The following is a 14,905-nucleotide window of genomic DNA, read 5'->3' as shown; positions in this document are numbered from 1 at the left end:
GTCTAGCATCGAGGGGAGAGGGGCTCACAAAGCTCTACCCTATTAGCAGAACTACTAGTGATTACTGCTGGGGGGGAGGGAGGAGCCAGTTTTCTTCCGGGAGGTGACCTGGTAGGTTGCCCATGCTCTGGTGAATGGTCCTCTATCCATGCACATGCTGGCAGCACTAAACGAACTCAGTAGGTTAAAAAAGAGAGTACTTGAAGTTAGAAGAAAGAGGTGGTAGTGTGGTTCTGGTGGTTTAGAGAAAGAAATGCATTTGACCTTGGGCTAAACATGTATGAAATTCTCAAAGAACAAGGAAAAAATATATTTAAGAGTACAGTTGCAGCCGGGTGTGGTGGTGCACGCCTTTAATCCCAGCACTTGGGAGGCAGAGGCAGGCGGATTTCTGAATTCGAGGCCAGCCTGGTCTACAAAGTGAGTTCCAGGACAGCCAGGGCTATACAGAGAAACCCTGTCTCGAAAAAAATAAAAAGGGCTGGTGAGATGGCTCAGTGGGAAAAGCACCCGACTGCTCTTCCGAAGGTCCGGAGTTCAAATCCCAGAAACCACATGGTGGCTCATAACCATCCGTAACAAGATCTGACGCCCTCTTCTGGACTGTCTGAAGACAGCTACAGTGTACTTACATATAATAAATAAATAAGTCTTATTATTATCTAATAAATAAATCTTTATTTATTATTTATATAATAAATAAATAAATCTTTTTTTAAAAAAAAAAAGAGTACAGTTGCAGGATGCTTGAGAATGTATGATCAATGAGAGGTGACTTCAGACCAAAAGAATCAAGTTGGCTACATAGAACATTATTCAGACACAAGGCAGATAGATGGGTAGATAGATAGATAGATAGACCAACGGACTGACCGACCAACAGGCAGGCAGACAGACAGACAGACAGATTAATCACTTTCTGTACTTGGGCAAGTTCAGTAAAGGTTGTAAGATCTGGTTGTCCTTAGTGGTTGGGAAACATACCTGCCCGAAGGGATTGTGCAACCAGTTGAAACTATTATTGCCTTTGGTAAGAAAGCCCCTGGCATTTGCTTTTAAGACTTCATGCCCTCACACCTGGGCTAGCTGCCCAGAACTCCCCAGGGCTTGTTGCTGCTTTTCTTGGTCCCTGTCAACTGTCCACAGTCTCTGGTTCTTCCCACAGACATTGTAACACCTGGGAGCTTGTTCTTGGAGTTCTTAATACAAGTGTAATAAGTTAGGCTATGTTTATTCCTCGGATTTCTGAGAACGATGAGGGGCTGCAGAAACAAGCATTTTCACAGTGCTGGACATGAATGAATGAGGCACAGAGCTAATGTGGTAACACTTGAAAGGCTGAAGTTCATCATGGCTGTTTGAGGAGGAAAATCCAGTAGAGCACATGAAAGAAAATACTCCAGAGAGTGAGAGGAGATTCGGTTTAGTTCAGCAGGGTCAGTATTTGGGCCACTTTACAGTTAGTTGCCTGTATTTTCAAGAAAATTCCCCTACAGTACCATGGCAGGAAGAGACTTATAAAGCTATAATTTCATTTGATTCACTTGTGCATGCATGTGTACATGCACACATGCACACACACACACACACACACACACACACACACACACATCCATGGGTACAGTAGCTCACACGTATCTGCCACAATGTCATGTGGAGGTCTTTGAACAATTTTCAAAAGTTGGCTCTCTCCTTCCAGCAATGTGGTTTCTTGGGATTAAATTCAGGTTCCCGGGCTTGGTAGCAAGTACCTTTCCCCGCTAAGCAATCTTCCTGTTCCCAAGGTTATAATTTTAATGTAGTTAGATAAGACCTAGGAGAGTTTATATATACAATATTATAGGGCACATTGCACTTAGAACGAAGCAGTGAAGAATTCTGAAAGTGATTACACCTGGAATAAAATCTTTAAGAGTACGTAGAACGGAATATTATAGAAAGCCTAGGAAGGGTCGATCCCACGAACACACAACAGGTGGTACAGCTGAACAGAGCACAAGAGTACAGGGTATGAACATGAATCTTTCTCAGGAGTATGAGATACTGGTACAGGTGAGGTTTGTTAGGTCTTTACGGCCAAGTATAGAAGGCTTCGGTGAGATTTCCACTGATGAAGACAGAGTACATGATGGGAGAAGTGGTGAGGTTGGTTTCCTCTCTGTGCATGCCTACTGAGCACTTCCGTGTTGGATGGGTTTAGGGGGAAGACTGGAGTTAATGGAGCTAGAGATTTTTTTGGTTTCTTCCCATAGCCATTTCATCAGCTCTTAGGGCAACACCCCCTGCTGGCTTGCCTTACATGGAAGCCGGGTTCTAGCAGGTTGTGTCTCCTATGGAACTGTTACTAAGAGCAATAACACTTGAGTTAAGGTGTGCAGGGGTCGCTGGTGATGCCAATATTTGGAGAGAGTGACTGGGTTCCAGAGGACGTGCTACATTATTTGCCTTAATCCACATTCTGTCTCTGTATTTAAAAAACAAAAAAAAAAAAACCTTCCCTAAAGCACATCCAGGACTAAATGAACATAAACCAGATCTATAGGATTGGTTTATAAAGGCACCACACAAACTTCTGATAAGAAATAGGTATTAAAGGTATTTTTCTGTTCTCTGGTTGCAGGATGGGGAGATCTCTTGGGAGCTAGAAGCATGAATACTGTTATGTTCACAATTTTACTGGCAAAGGCATGGAGAGAGTCTGCTTAAAAAACAAAACCAACCAACCAAACAAACAAACAAACAAAAACCCAGCTGGGTGGTAGTGGCACATGCCTTTAATCCCAGCACTTAAGAGGCAGAGTCTGCAGAGTCTTTGAGGTTGAAGCCAGCCTGGTCTAGAGGGTGAGTTCTGGTCAGCCAGGGCTACACAGTGAAACTGTATCTCAAAGCAAGCAAGCAAACAAGCAAGCAAGCAAACAAACAAACCCAACAAAAACCTCCAACATAGTCTTTATATACCTCCCCCTCCTTCCTAAAGAGCCCCCCTTTTCCAGTGCCCCTGATCAGATCACTTGCATGCTGCTGTTCCCCCCTTTATTGCTTTCCCAAACCCTATCCTGGGAATGGTTGCCCAAACTGATAGTCCTGAAGTCCACATCTCTTACCCGATCTTTTTAGTGTTCCAGCTAATTCTGAGGCTTACCTTGTGGCCAGAGTACATTTCCGTATCCTGTATCGTCTTGGAGACAGGAGCGCTCATCACCAGATCCAGTAGTTTGCTGATCACAAAGTGCAGTGGGATGCAGATGTTTTGGTCGAGGATGTTTTCTCAATTAATATGGCAGGAGCTTCAACTTCCTTCTAGGTGTCCTTCATGTGAGAAACAGAGATAAGACTTCTCTGGTTTGTATCACTCTTGTTCAGAGCCTTTCCACAATTTGTTCTGTATGAGATCCAAACAATTACTCCAAGCAAATTATATACAGCAGTATATTAACTAGTGAAGCTAAATGGATAGTGGAAAAAAAGAAAAGAAATCTGACACAAGAACCTTATCAAACTTGGGAGAAAACCACTACATTTTGTTATTTCCTGAATCTTTGAAGTCTTCCTTTGTGGTCTGTCTGTCTGTCTGTCAGTCATTTACCTATTTATTTGTGGTGGTGGTATGCTTGATTCCTTCCTCCTTATGTTTTCCATTTGTCTCAGAAGCGTAATCTGCTGCTTGTGCTTGAGTTCGTGTGATGGTTTGGCTCCTGGGTTTACCATGTTTGTTGGGTTGCATTACATTGGCAGCTGCAAATGTGAAGTGGGTCTTATTCTTATCTTTGAACACTAGCTTTGTCTGAGAGGGTTTCACCACACAAACTATCTGGCATGGCATGCAGGTGCCCTTGCCCCTGGATCTCTCACCCAGGCATGTCTGCTGCCTGGGTCAGCAGGTATGCAGCTTTGGTGCATTCATCTGTACGGTTGTATCTAAAGCCCAGGTCTGTGAAAATAGACTTCTGAAATGAATCCGTGGGGGCCAGGCTGGATCCTTGGGTATACAGAGGACCGGAAGAGTGGGTTGCAGGTACTGGCTTGACGCTGGTCAGTTCACAGTCTTCCACCAGAGCTCAGGATTACTTAAGAAAAGATAAACTCAACCATTGATTTTAAAGATCAAGAACCTAAGCCCAAAGCTTGGAGTAATGGCATAAGCCTTTAATACCAGATCCTGGTCTACTTTGAGAGTTCCAGGACAGCCAAAGCTACATGGAGAAAGACCATCTTGAAAAAATATAACAGTTTTAGAAAGAAAGAAAGAAAGAAAGAAAGAAAGAAAGAAAGAAAGAAAGAAAGAAAGAAAGAAAGAAAGAAAGAAAGAAAGAATCTAAGTAAAAATTTCAAATTTCAAGAGTTTGACAAGATCTAACCCACACTAACAGTTATAATTGTATGGTCCTACTATGTGTTATCACCACATTACAGAAGGCAGCTACTATTACATTGATCTACTTTCCTCTGATTAAGATTTAAGTAAGCTGCTAAGTTATGAGGAATGCTGATTCTTATGTTTCTTTAACATTTCATGAAGTAGAATTGTGTCACAATTATTAATCCTTTTGATGAATGGTTTAGAAGACGCTGGTGGTGAGGGTGTGAGGATGTGAATGTGTCCATGGGAAGGAGGTTTATCAAGCTTCCTGTGCAAACCCCCTATTGCCTGGCACATGCCTAAGCACATGCCATGGTTAGTAGAAGATCATGGCTCAGTGTGTTCTCTGGAATTGTGTCGGGTGCTGGTGGTATTATGGGGTTTATCCCACACTCTTTGGGGGAGCTCTTATTTTCTAAAAAGTTTTCAGCAAAATCAGAATCATGTTAGGCCAGTCCTCAACTTTCACACGTCAGAGGTCAGGAAGACCCGTGTGCACATTGTACTGCTGGCACTGACGATTTGCAGGAACTTGGGAAAAGCTATTTATTCCAGTTACGATGCAGAGGACTTGCTTCTCAAATGGGGAAGGATTCCCATCTGAGTTTGTGTAAGAGTGAAAATAACCATCACCAACACTACCAATGACGTGTGCTAGACAGACAGCTTTATAAACACACTAGGCATCTGTTAAATGGGTGCATTCTGAAGATACAACATTTATACTGAATCCCAGGAGGGCTTAGAAGGAGTCTGTGTATGGTGTAAATTGGGTTGCTAGGTCACAAGTAGCTGATGAGATGTTGCTTTTGAAGTCAGATCTTGCATTTGCAGGACTGCTCAGTGAAGCAAACAGATGTTCTTGTCCCCCAAGGTTCACTAGCCACGCAAATCCTTATATCTAAGAAGCTACACAGAGAATGACTCCTCTTTGCATCTCAGATGACTCTCTGCTCACTGGGTTGACAATGGGGAGCCTACAGTTGATCCTCGTGCTCTTTGTCTTGCTCTCCTATGTTCCACCAGGTAAAACGAACTCCTTTCCTTGTGGAATTAGGTTGTGAGGTTCTGTAAGACTAAGACGAAGGTGGTGCTGAGAGAAGAGAAGCATAAACAGAGGGACATGGGCAGAGATGGACAGAGTGGGCTGTTGTAGGGAATGAAGAGAAGATACTGGGGACACTAGCAAGAGATGGGTTTCTTCTGAGAAGAAACTGGTTCTGAATTTGACTCTTGAGCATCCATGAAGCCTGTGGGTAACACTGGACTGATGTTGGCAGAAACGGGGCAGAGTGGAATGACGGGTGGGAGGAAAGTTGTTCCCTGAAAACTCTAGGAGCTTGCCCCTCATGCCCAGCTGTGTACACACTTTTTTCATTTATTTAGAAGTCAAGGCAAATGTTAGGGTGAGAAGAATCTAAAAACTGAGCTAGCTGTCAGCCTGTTTTAAATTACTTTGTAACAGTGGGATCTCCTGTGAGGGCATCAGAAACAATAGCCAGATTTCCTATGCTCTGGATAGAAATAAGCATTGTATGAATATAGAGAAGACTCTACTTAACAACCGAAGTGGGGGCTTGTAGGTTTCTGGGGATGTTCAGAAAGCTCCTTCCTTGTACCTCAAACCTAATTCATAAGCTGCCACTTAAGGACCAAGTGTGAAACATTTAAAAGACAGACACCAGAAAACATTGAGATAGTTGTTGCTCTTGTATGTGGTAGGATCTCTGGATACTACAGTGTCTCCTCTTGATTTTTTTTTTTTTGTCCCCAATGGGGGCTATAGGGCTAGTGAGCACACAACAGGCAAGTTTGCTTGCTAGTAGAATTCGATCATACAATATTGATTATTTGCATGTATTGATTCTTTCTGCAGATCAAAACTCAGTCCATGCTTCTATGCTGGTAGCTAGGTGAGACACCAAGGCTTAACACAGAAGAGCAAAATGACCCAGGGCTACACCCTTTCCCATAAACTGTCCCCCATACCACCTGCCCATTATTTCTTGGCTTCCAGAGGCACTTAAGTGTCAATGTTGCTAGATTTGGGCATGGGTTTTAGGTACTTCCAGCTATTTCTTATCCATTATCCCATAGGACACCCCTGAGTCTCTTGTAATTAAGCTAGGACAGGTAATGGGGCACATAACAAAAAGTCATCCTGAAGGTTATTGGAAATATGGGGATAGGACCAAGGGCTTCTGAATTCTAGGCTGTTGCTCATCCTTTGTTCAGACTCAGGTTTTGACAATCAAAAGCTCCTTTGGGAGACGATTGTGTTTCCTGGTACAGAGTCTGTATACCACTGGAACTTCTTCACTGTCTGATCTTTCTATGTTGAAAATGGCTGCAAGCTGAATATACCGTGTTGTCATATGCATATAAATGATCAGTGGCTCATGTAATTTTGGATCATGGGAGCTAACAGCTCCTAATAAGTCCATGGAAAATGAGGTCAAAGTAACTAGAAGGAGTATGTAACTGTAAGATAGAATGGATATATTTGATTATGTAGAGTTTCTTATTAAAATGTATGAAGTGCCTGAAGTCTAATTTATCCTTGGTCATGTGACACTGGAGGACAATAATTGTATGTTAACCCTTTCCCCTCTGTTTGCAGTTAGAAGTGGGGTGAATATGTACATAAGACGGATTTACGACACATGCTGGAAACTAAAGGGCATTTGCAGGAATAAATGTCAAAACCAAGAAATTTATCACATTTTCTGTGGTACTCAATCATTGTGCTGCTTAGAATCAAAGGAAATGCCGGTTCTCTTCGTGAAGTAGCTGTGAGTATTCCGGGGCCTCCTGCCGGCTGCTCTGGGAATTCTGAGACACTTGATGGACATTGCACCTTGCATCCTCTCAACTCCTTCATCTCAGAGTGGTGCTGCAGGGCTGGTGAACACACAGGAAGCACGCTTGCAGCCGTTGTGCCATCCATCCTATTAACACCATGGCTTCTGCAGACGGTGCATCCTGCTTTCCTTCCTTTAGGAAATACTTTAAATACCTTGTCACTAGTACTTTTCTCTTTACCCTGTAAGGTACATTTTCTAAGATGCTTCTAAAGGCAAAGTGCCAGAATCCATTTAACCTTATATCAATGGAGTCATTTAGTAGTTACTTCTTTAAGATGTACTTTTGTCCCTGGGAGCTCTGGGGGCTCAGGGTGGGGTGGGGAGAGTCTAAATGGTTGATATTGTTGTTCTTCCTATGGGGTTGCAAACCCCTTCAGCTCCTTCAGTCCTTCCCCTAACTCCTCCATTGGGGTCCCCATGCTCAGTCCGATGGTTGGCTGCAAACTTCCGCACCCAGGAACTAAACCACCAACCAAAGAATACACATGGAGGGACCCATGGCTCCAGCTGCATATGTAGCAGAGGATGGCTTTATCTGGTTTCAATGGGAGGAGAGGCCCTTGGTCCTGTGAAGGCTTGATGCATAGGGGAATGCTAGGGCGGTAAGGTGGGAGTGAGTGGGTGGGTGGGTGGGGGAAGCACCCTCATAGAAGCAGTGGGAGGATAGGGGGTTTTCAGAGGGGAACCAGGAAGGGGGATAACATTTGAAATGTAAATAAATAAAATAATCAATCAATAATAAAATAAAGACTAAAACTCCGTGACACTTAAAAAAAGAGAGATGTAGTTTTGTGGGGCTACAGACAAAGCTGAGACGCTCTCTCATTCTAAGAAAAGGCTCTACAACTAAACTAGATCTCCCCAGCCCAGGCTGGTACTGCAGGTCAGACTCTGAAATGCATTCCGTTGTGCCATGTAACTACTCGCCTCTCAACAGTGTGCAGTATTATGTCCGAAGACTTGCCTGTGACTATCCTGGTGTAGTTAAATGATTGGATCTATAGTTTCCACCTTGGTGCTTTTATAGTGTTGTGACGAACATTTCTTTCTTCCTTTTTTTATAGGTCACACTTGGTTTTAGTAGATCCACATGTCGTTGAGGACCCAGAAATCTCACCTTTGTCTTTCAGACTGCTTGCACCAATTTCCATTCTCTGTGTTGTTAGTAAATATTCTGGATTCCGGCTGGTGTTCTCTATCTCTTGCTCCCCTCCGGGGTATTATATTAATGATACATGGTTTCTATCCCTGGCTCCCTTCCCGGGTATTATTCCAATGAATTTGAATTTCACCTCTGATTAATAGATGTTTACTAAGTGGTCATACGTCTTTGCTTGTGACAGGGGCACAGCTCGAGGATAGAGCACTTGCCTGTGTATCCTTAGTCACAATGTGCTTGTTCATAATTTGATGTAGAAAATAGTAAAAAATAAAAGTCATTTGGAAAACACTGAAATTGAAGTATTGAGTGTGTTGCAGTTTATAAGGCACACTCAGCAGCTCGTTTTCTGCTGCTCACATCACTGAAATGTTGCTGTTGTGCTGGGGCTGTAGCTCAGTTTGTAGAGGGCTTATCTAGTGTGCGTGAAGTCTTGGGTTCAATTCCAGCCAATCACAGGCATGCACCACACTTGGCTTCTGGGTTTTCTAACCATTGTGAAAAGTGAACATTGAAATCATTTTACTAATATTGGGCTTCTGTCAACTTCTCCTTTCAGATTTGCCAATTTTTGCTTTGTATACTTGAATTTCTTAGATGCAAGGAATATATATATATATATATATATATATATATATATATATTGTTAAAATAAAAGAATTATTAGAAAGAAATTGCACCTTCTTTCGGTATAAGCTTTCTGACTCTTCCTGCCTCTTCTGGTACTCTCTCAACACAATATCTGCCTGACTGTACTGAGTGTACATCTCATAATAATTCATCTTTATATCTTTATATTCTTTTTCCTGTTCTATTTTCAGTTTGGCTGATTGTTGGGGATATGTCTCCAAACTGGCTGATCTTTTCTTCTTCTTGACCTTGTCTGATGTTAGACTTCCTTGTAGTGTGTAATTATAAAAAATTCAATCCATGCTAAGTCCAGCTCGCCCGCCCCCTTTTTCCCTCAGCTAGCTAGCTGATGAACTGCCCAAGCCATCCGCCCTGCTGGCTCTAATCCCCTAGCCCCGTAAAAGGAAAACTCCAGAGACTTGTGATTTATTAGCCAGATTTATAACAGTAAATCTTCAGCCCCCAAAATGCCCACACAAAGAACTCAAAACTCAATTGATACTGATATAAGCTATACACCTAGACTGGGCAGATGTGCCCTACTTTAGTCAGTTGTCCATCTGTGAAATCCCCAGTTACTTATGGCTCCTTGGGCCATGTGGGTCCAGCTCATCATCCTCTTCTACAGTTCCCATCTTGTCTCTCCTGTCTCTGTCTCTCTGTCTCTGTCTCTCTGTCTGTCTCTGTCTCTCTCTCCCCTCTCTAAAACATTCAGCTCTGCCTTCCCTTCCACTGCCCAATCACAGGTTCTACTCTTATCTGACTAATTAAGATTTCACTTGACCTCACATGAATACAGGCACCCGTTTTGAGGGGGCAGAAAACCAGACAGCAATTCACAATATTTCCTCATTGAAGATTTCAATTCAGTTACTATATTATTCCACTATGAAGATTTTTATTTTGGTGCCGTGTGGTGTCTTTTAATCCCTTCATTGGAGATCTGTCTGGGGGCGGGTGTGTGTAATAATGAGATGGGTGCTTTGCTGCAATCTCATCCAGGCCAGTTAGAACCCTGATCTGTAGGCATTGTCTGGGGATGATCAGACACACCACTTCCAGATAGCAGGTGGGACTTTGGTAATCCTGTTCGTTTCTTTCTGTGCTGAGCCTGGGGAAGAGCCATGGGAAGTGCTTATTTGCATCTGTTTAAAACTGTGCCCATTTCCCATTGTCTCACATCTCTGTGCTTCTCAGAGGAACCGTGGACTTTAATTTTCATCACTTACCTGTTGGGGTGAGTGGTCACCTCCAATTAGTCTGCACACCAGACTAGGATTCGTGGGGACTACTCCTTTGTATCAAAGAAAACCAACTTACAATATTCATCCAGTTAACAGATAAAAAAAAAAAAAAATCATGTGACTTGTGAGTTTGGGGCAGATATAAAGATGTTTCTGAGCATCTATCTATATCCATATTTTTCTATCTTCAGGTTAGTGAGAATATACATTAAAACATTACATAGCTATATCCTACATTGGTAGAAATCTTTATTATTGATACAAGGTTGAAGTTATAATCCCTTACATTGGTACAGATTTTAATTGATACAAATTTAAGGTTTTCATTGGTATGAATTTCTTTATTGATATAAAAGTAGAGATTAATATTGTTGTTCTCATACAGGCATTATGCCTATACAACATATTTAAGTATACAAAGCTTAGACCCAGTCCTTCTCTAACTGCCATTACAAACTGATCTTAGATGATTGAGCATACAAGATAAGGGCCAGATAGCAAATTCATGGCTCTGAGTTAAATGTTAGGGTGTTTTCAAGATATTTCAATTAGAAATGACTGAGAGCAGTCAAGGCTTAACAGTTCAGAAATGCTTTACGTAGATAGATAGTCTTCAAAGGCTTCTGACACAGAATATGACATTTATGGCCATTTCTTTATTAAAGATCATTTGACTAGAGAACTGTCTGCTCCTGACAGCACCCCTTTCTTGGATTCACAGAAGAAATTGAGCATCAGTGGAGTTGCTCCAGTTGTGGTGAGATAGCCACTAGGCAAGAATTGCCTCAATTCATCTACAGACAAAATACTGTCCAGAAAAAGGACACACTATGAGAATAGTCAACAGATAATCTCTGCCAAGACAGGGTAATCAGTTCTTTAAAATTCTACGTTACAGAGGTCACAAAGGTCTGTCAGATGATCCTGGGCCAGCAGGCTGGAGACGGGTGCTCCAAGGTTTTGAGGAATGAGGGTCTGCCCAGGTTATCAGTGATCTCTATAAATTGGCTAATTATTAGAAGCTATGTTTTGTACTCCTTATATTTTTCAGGTACTATTAGTCATTTTTGGATTTCTAATGGGGTTGAAGACTGGTTGTCGTCTCATAGCCAACGCAAACTGTTTAGCACTGAGAAAGATAATATAGATTTGAGAGGATGGTTTTCAGATGGTATACAATCTAAAACCAGGACACAAATGAGGTGTAAAATTATAAGCCTTTTAAAGTTAGGAAGATGACAGTGTGCTTTACTTAATTGACAAAAATGATGGACTGGATGTTAGGCGTATCTTAAATTTTATAAATTACAGAATGGTAATAGTTGTGCTCAATTTATATATGAGAGAAAAGAGCCCTTTAATTGAACAAGGGGGTGGGGGGATGTAGATTGCTATCTGTACACAGGTGAGGTCAAGGGAAATATAAGGCTAGAGCCTGTGATTGGACAATGGAAAAAGAAGGCAGGGCTAAAAGTTTTAGAGAGGGGTCAGAAAGACAGAGAGAGGAGAGAAGGACAGAGAAAGAAGATGGAGGAGGAAGGTGAACCTGATCCACGTGGCTTGAAAGAGTCATAGGTAGCTTTGGATATCATAGAAGGACAATAGAGTAATGTCGGGTACATTTGCCTCATCTAGGTGTGCAGCTTGTATTTATATCAATTGAATTTTGAGTTTTCTGTGTGAGCATGTTGGGGGTTAAGGATTTACTGTTACAAATGTGGCTGATACATTACATGCCTTTGGAGTCTTCATTTAATGGGGCTAGAGGTTTAGAGGCAGCAGCTTCCAGTCTCAGCAGGCTAGCCACAGCAGGTAGCAGAGGGGGCAGATGGCCTGGGAGCAGTTCAGCAGCAGTGAACTCAGGAAACATGGCACTGTTGCTTGGGTATCGCACAGGGGCAGGGAAACCGCCACTGCTGGCATGTAGCCGGCTTTAGCGTGGATTGGTTTTTAATAATTACACGCTACAGACTAGGAGTAAGGTTATTAAGATATGTAAAAAAATAATTTTATTTCCCAAGCTACACTATTTTACATTTCCACAAACAAAGAGTGTTAATCAGTCATCATTCTTACCAATACTTGGTATTTTCAGTTAAAAAATTTACCCTTACCAGTATATGTAGTGTTAATTCATTGTGACCCTCGCTGTTCCCTAATGATTAAGGATTCTGATAATCTGTTCGTGTATTTATTTGGCAACTTAAGTCCTGTGATTCTAGGGGCTGAGAAGTTCAGGCCCCTTCCATCCACAAGCTGGGGACTTAGGGGACTCTAACTCAACCTAAGTCCAAAGGTCTGAAACCAAGGAGCCAGTGGCATAAACCTGAGACCAAATTCCTGTTGGTACAGGAGGAACAGCTTGCTGTCACTGCCCCTGTACATCCTCAGGGCTGTGCTTGCGATAGCCATACCTGCCACTGGGGTCACCTCGCAATCCTGACAGGCTGCTTCCAGGACTGTCGACAGCTTTACCTGGCTGTGAGAGGGTCCTGGACTGGGCAAACAACTGTGCCCCCAAGTAGACATAGTTTGGGTAGAGGAAAAATTTATATCGAGCATTCTCTGTGGAAAACAACTCTTTAAATCTAGGACAAGCTTAATCTTTTTTTTGTTTTTAATTTTAATTTGTTCTACTCTGACATTCATTCCCTCTCTCGTTCCCCTGGTAAATTGTTGCCCAGGTTTTAAAGCCTTTCAGAGACTCGCTAGCTTGGCACTTGATTTTTCTCTCAAAATTTTTCCTTGGGAACTCAGAACTCAATACAAATCTTGTTACATTTGCTTTTGAAATCCATGAAGTCTCCATCATCTGGCTTCCCTGCCCCCATTTCATCGTGAGTTCTTTAGCACCTAAAACCCGATGTATGTGCCAGTCCCAATCAGCCAAATGTTCTACAGCATGTCATGTCTCATGACAGTCATATCCCACCACGGGCCTTAGCAACGTAACTAAAGTCCTGTACCACTCCCAAAGCCCCCATGTCCAGCTTTCTCAGCAGTGTCCGTATGTCCTGACCGCAGCCAGCACTAACCAAGAGTCTTAGTCAGGGTTTCTATTCCTGCACAAACATCATGACCAAGAAGCAAGTTGGGGAGGAAAGGGTTTATTCAGCTTACATTTCCATACTGCTGTTCATCACCAAGGGAAGTCAGGGCTGGAACTCAAGCAGGCCAGGAAGCAGGAGCTGATGCAGAGGCCATGGAGGGATGTTCTTTACTGGCTTGCTTCCCCTGGCTTGCTCAGCCTGCTCTCTTATAGAATCCAAGACTACCAGCCCAGAGATGGTCCCACCCACAAGGGGCCTCTCCCCCTTGATCACTAATTGAGAAAATGCCTTACAGCTGGATCTCATGGAGGCATTTCCCCAACTAAAGCTCCTTTCTCTGTGATAACTCCAGCTGTGTCAAGTTGACACAAAACTAGCCAGTACACCAAGTGTCCTGAATGGCTGGTAGCAGGCACTCTTTCGCACCAGTTCATACTACCCAGCTTTTGTCTCAAGGAAGGGAAAGTTAGCTATATTTCTCCATTTCTATATTTCTGCAGTCCTCAGACTGAATTCCACTTGTCGCCATGCTCTGTGATCTCATGGGCCAGGCTGTGAGGGGAATCTCTCACTTCTGTTTTAAAGCCTTCTTTCCATTCAAGTAGCTCAGACGCAGACTATTTTTCAGTTACCATAGTTTCCTATCTTGGAGCACTATCAAGGCCCCTGTGTACTTATTGACCCATAGATTTCACATCTATGTATCTGTGTGGCAGACTCCCTTTATTAAGGAAGCGTGCTACTCTGTCTATGGAGAGAATCCTCAGTTCTGCTGAGCATCCGAATAAAGGAAAAGGTGGAACAGGGAGAAGGTCAGACTTTTCTTTCTCTGCACCACAATATGTTGTGTGTCTTTATGGGACCCTGAGGTGCCTCACGTGCAGACACCTTGACATTGGTTGTGTGTCTCATAACGGAGACAATACAACTGCTGCTTCAGCAACAAATCAAAACATGCAGCACTGGCAGCCAAATTGGGCTTGCCCTCATGGCTGCTTCAGCTCCAAGCAGATCAGGCTGAGCCTTATCACCCATGGCAGCGACCAAGCAGGTCCTCCTCACTCCAGCTTTGGTTCTGTCTGTCCGTGTTCGGGCTCTAACTGTGCCGTGAGGGATACTAGAGTAGATGTCTGTTTGCCCCGGACAGACCACCAATGACACAACCAAGAGATGGTTCTGGAAAAGGCTGATGAGCCAGTGAGTTTATTGGAGTTTCTTACAGGGTTAGGGGCAGACCCTCAGGCAGGTGCATCGCCAAGAAGCCTGTTCCAGTATGGGAGATGACTCAAGAAAGCTGCTTCCCTGTGGCTCCCTGCAAACCTGTAGGGAGGACCACTGAAGCATCTCCTGGAATCTTTACTGCATATGTAATCTTGGAGGTGGGCTTTGTGATTGATTTGAGTTGCATAGTTTTCTAAGCTTGTAAACCTTACGAGATCTCTGTCTACGTTAAAATAGCAAGTGCTACTATTAATGGATGTTTTCTAGAAATACAGTTAGGTTTTTTTTTCTTTTTCTTTTTCTTTTTCTTTTTCTTTTTCTTTTTCTTTTTCTTTTTCTTTTTCTTTTTCTTTTTCTTTTTCTTTTTCTTTTTCTTT

The 14,905-nt window shown here is 42.7% G+C and overlaps 1 protein-coding gene across 2 annotated transcripts; it reads left to right on the top strand.

The window, feature by feature from the left end:
- Nucleotides 1-5,307: 5,307 nt before the first annotated feature.
- Defb135 (defensin beta 135) lies at nt 5,308-8,340 on the top strand. 2 transcript variants are annotated; one of them, XM_021204160.1, is made up of 3 exons: nt 5,321-5,386; nt 6,981-7,152; nt 8,289-8,340. In XM_021204160.1, the coding sequence occupies exons 1-2, from the start codon at nt 5,329-5,331 to the stop codon at nt 7,148-7,150; spliced, it is 228 nt and encodes a 75-aa protein (XP_021059819.1). In that variant the 5' UTR covers nt 5,321-5,328; the 3' UTR covers nt 7,151-7,152; nt 8,289-8,340. The 2 variants fall into 2 exon arrangements, with proteins under 2 accessions (XP_021059820.1, XP_021059819.1); XM_021204161.1 differs by lacking the exon at nt 8,289-8,340 and having other exon boundaries at nt 5,308-5,386; nt 6,981-7,175.
- The last annotated feature ends 6,565 nt before the right edge of the window (nt 8,341-14,905 follow it).

Source organism: Mus pahari, chromosome 8 (assembly GCF_900095145.1).
Source record: "Mus pahari chromosome 8, PAHARI_EIJ_v1.1, whole genome shotgun sequence".
NCBI lineage: Eukaryota > Metazoa > Chordata > Mammalia > Rodentia > Muridae > Mus > Mus pahari.
This window is presented reverse-complemented; position numbering and strand designations above follow the sequence as displayed.

Bases quoted from the DNA above. Each gene is read 5' to 3' on its own strand.
- Defb135 (XM_021204160.1), top strand. From the start codon at position 5,329: ATGGGGAGCCTACAGTTGATCCTCGTGCTCTTTGTCTTGCTCTCCTAT. The intron at 5,387-6,980 runs GTAAAACGAACT...CTCTGTTTGCAG, and splicing joins GCTCTCCTATGTTCCACCAG to TTAGAAGTGGGGTGAATATG.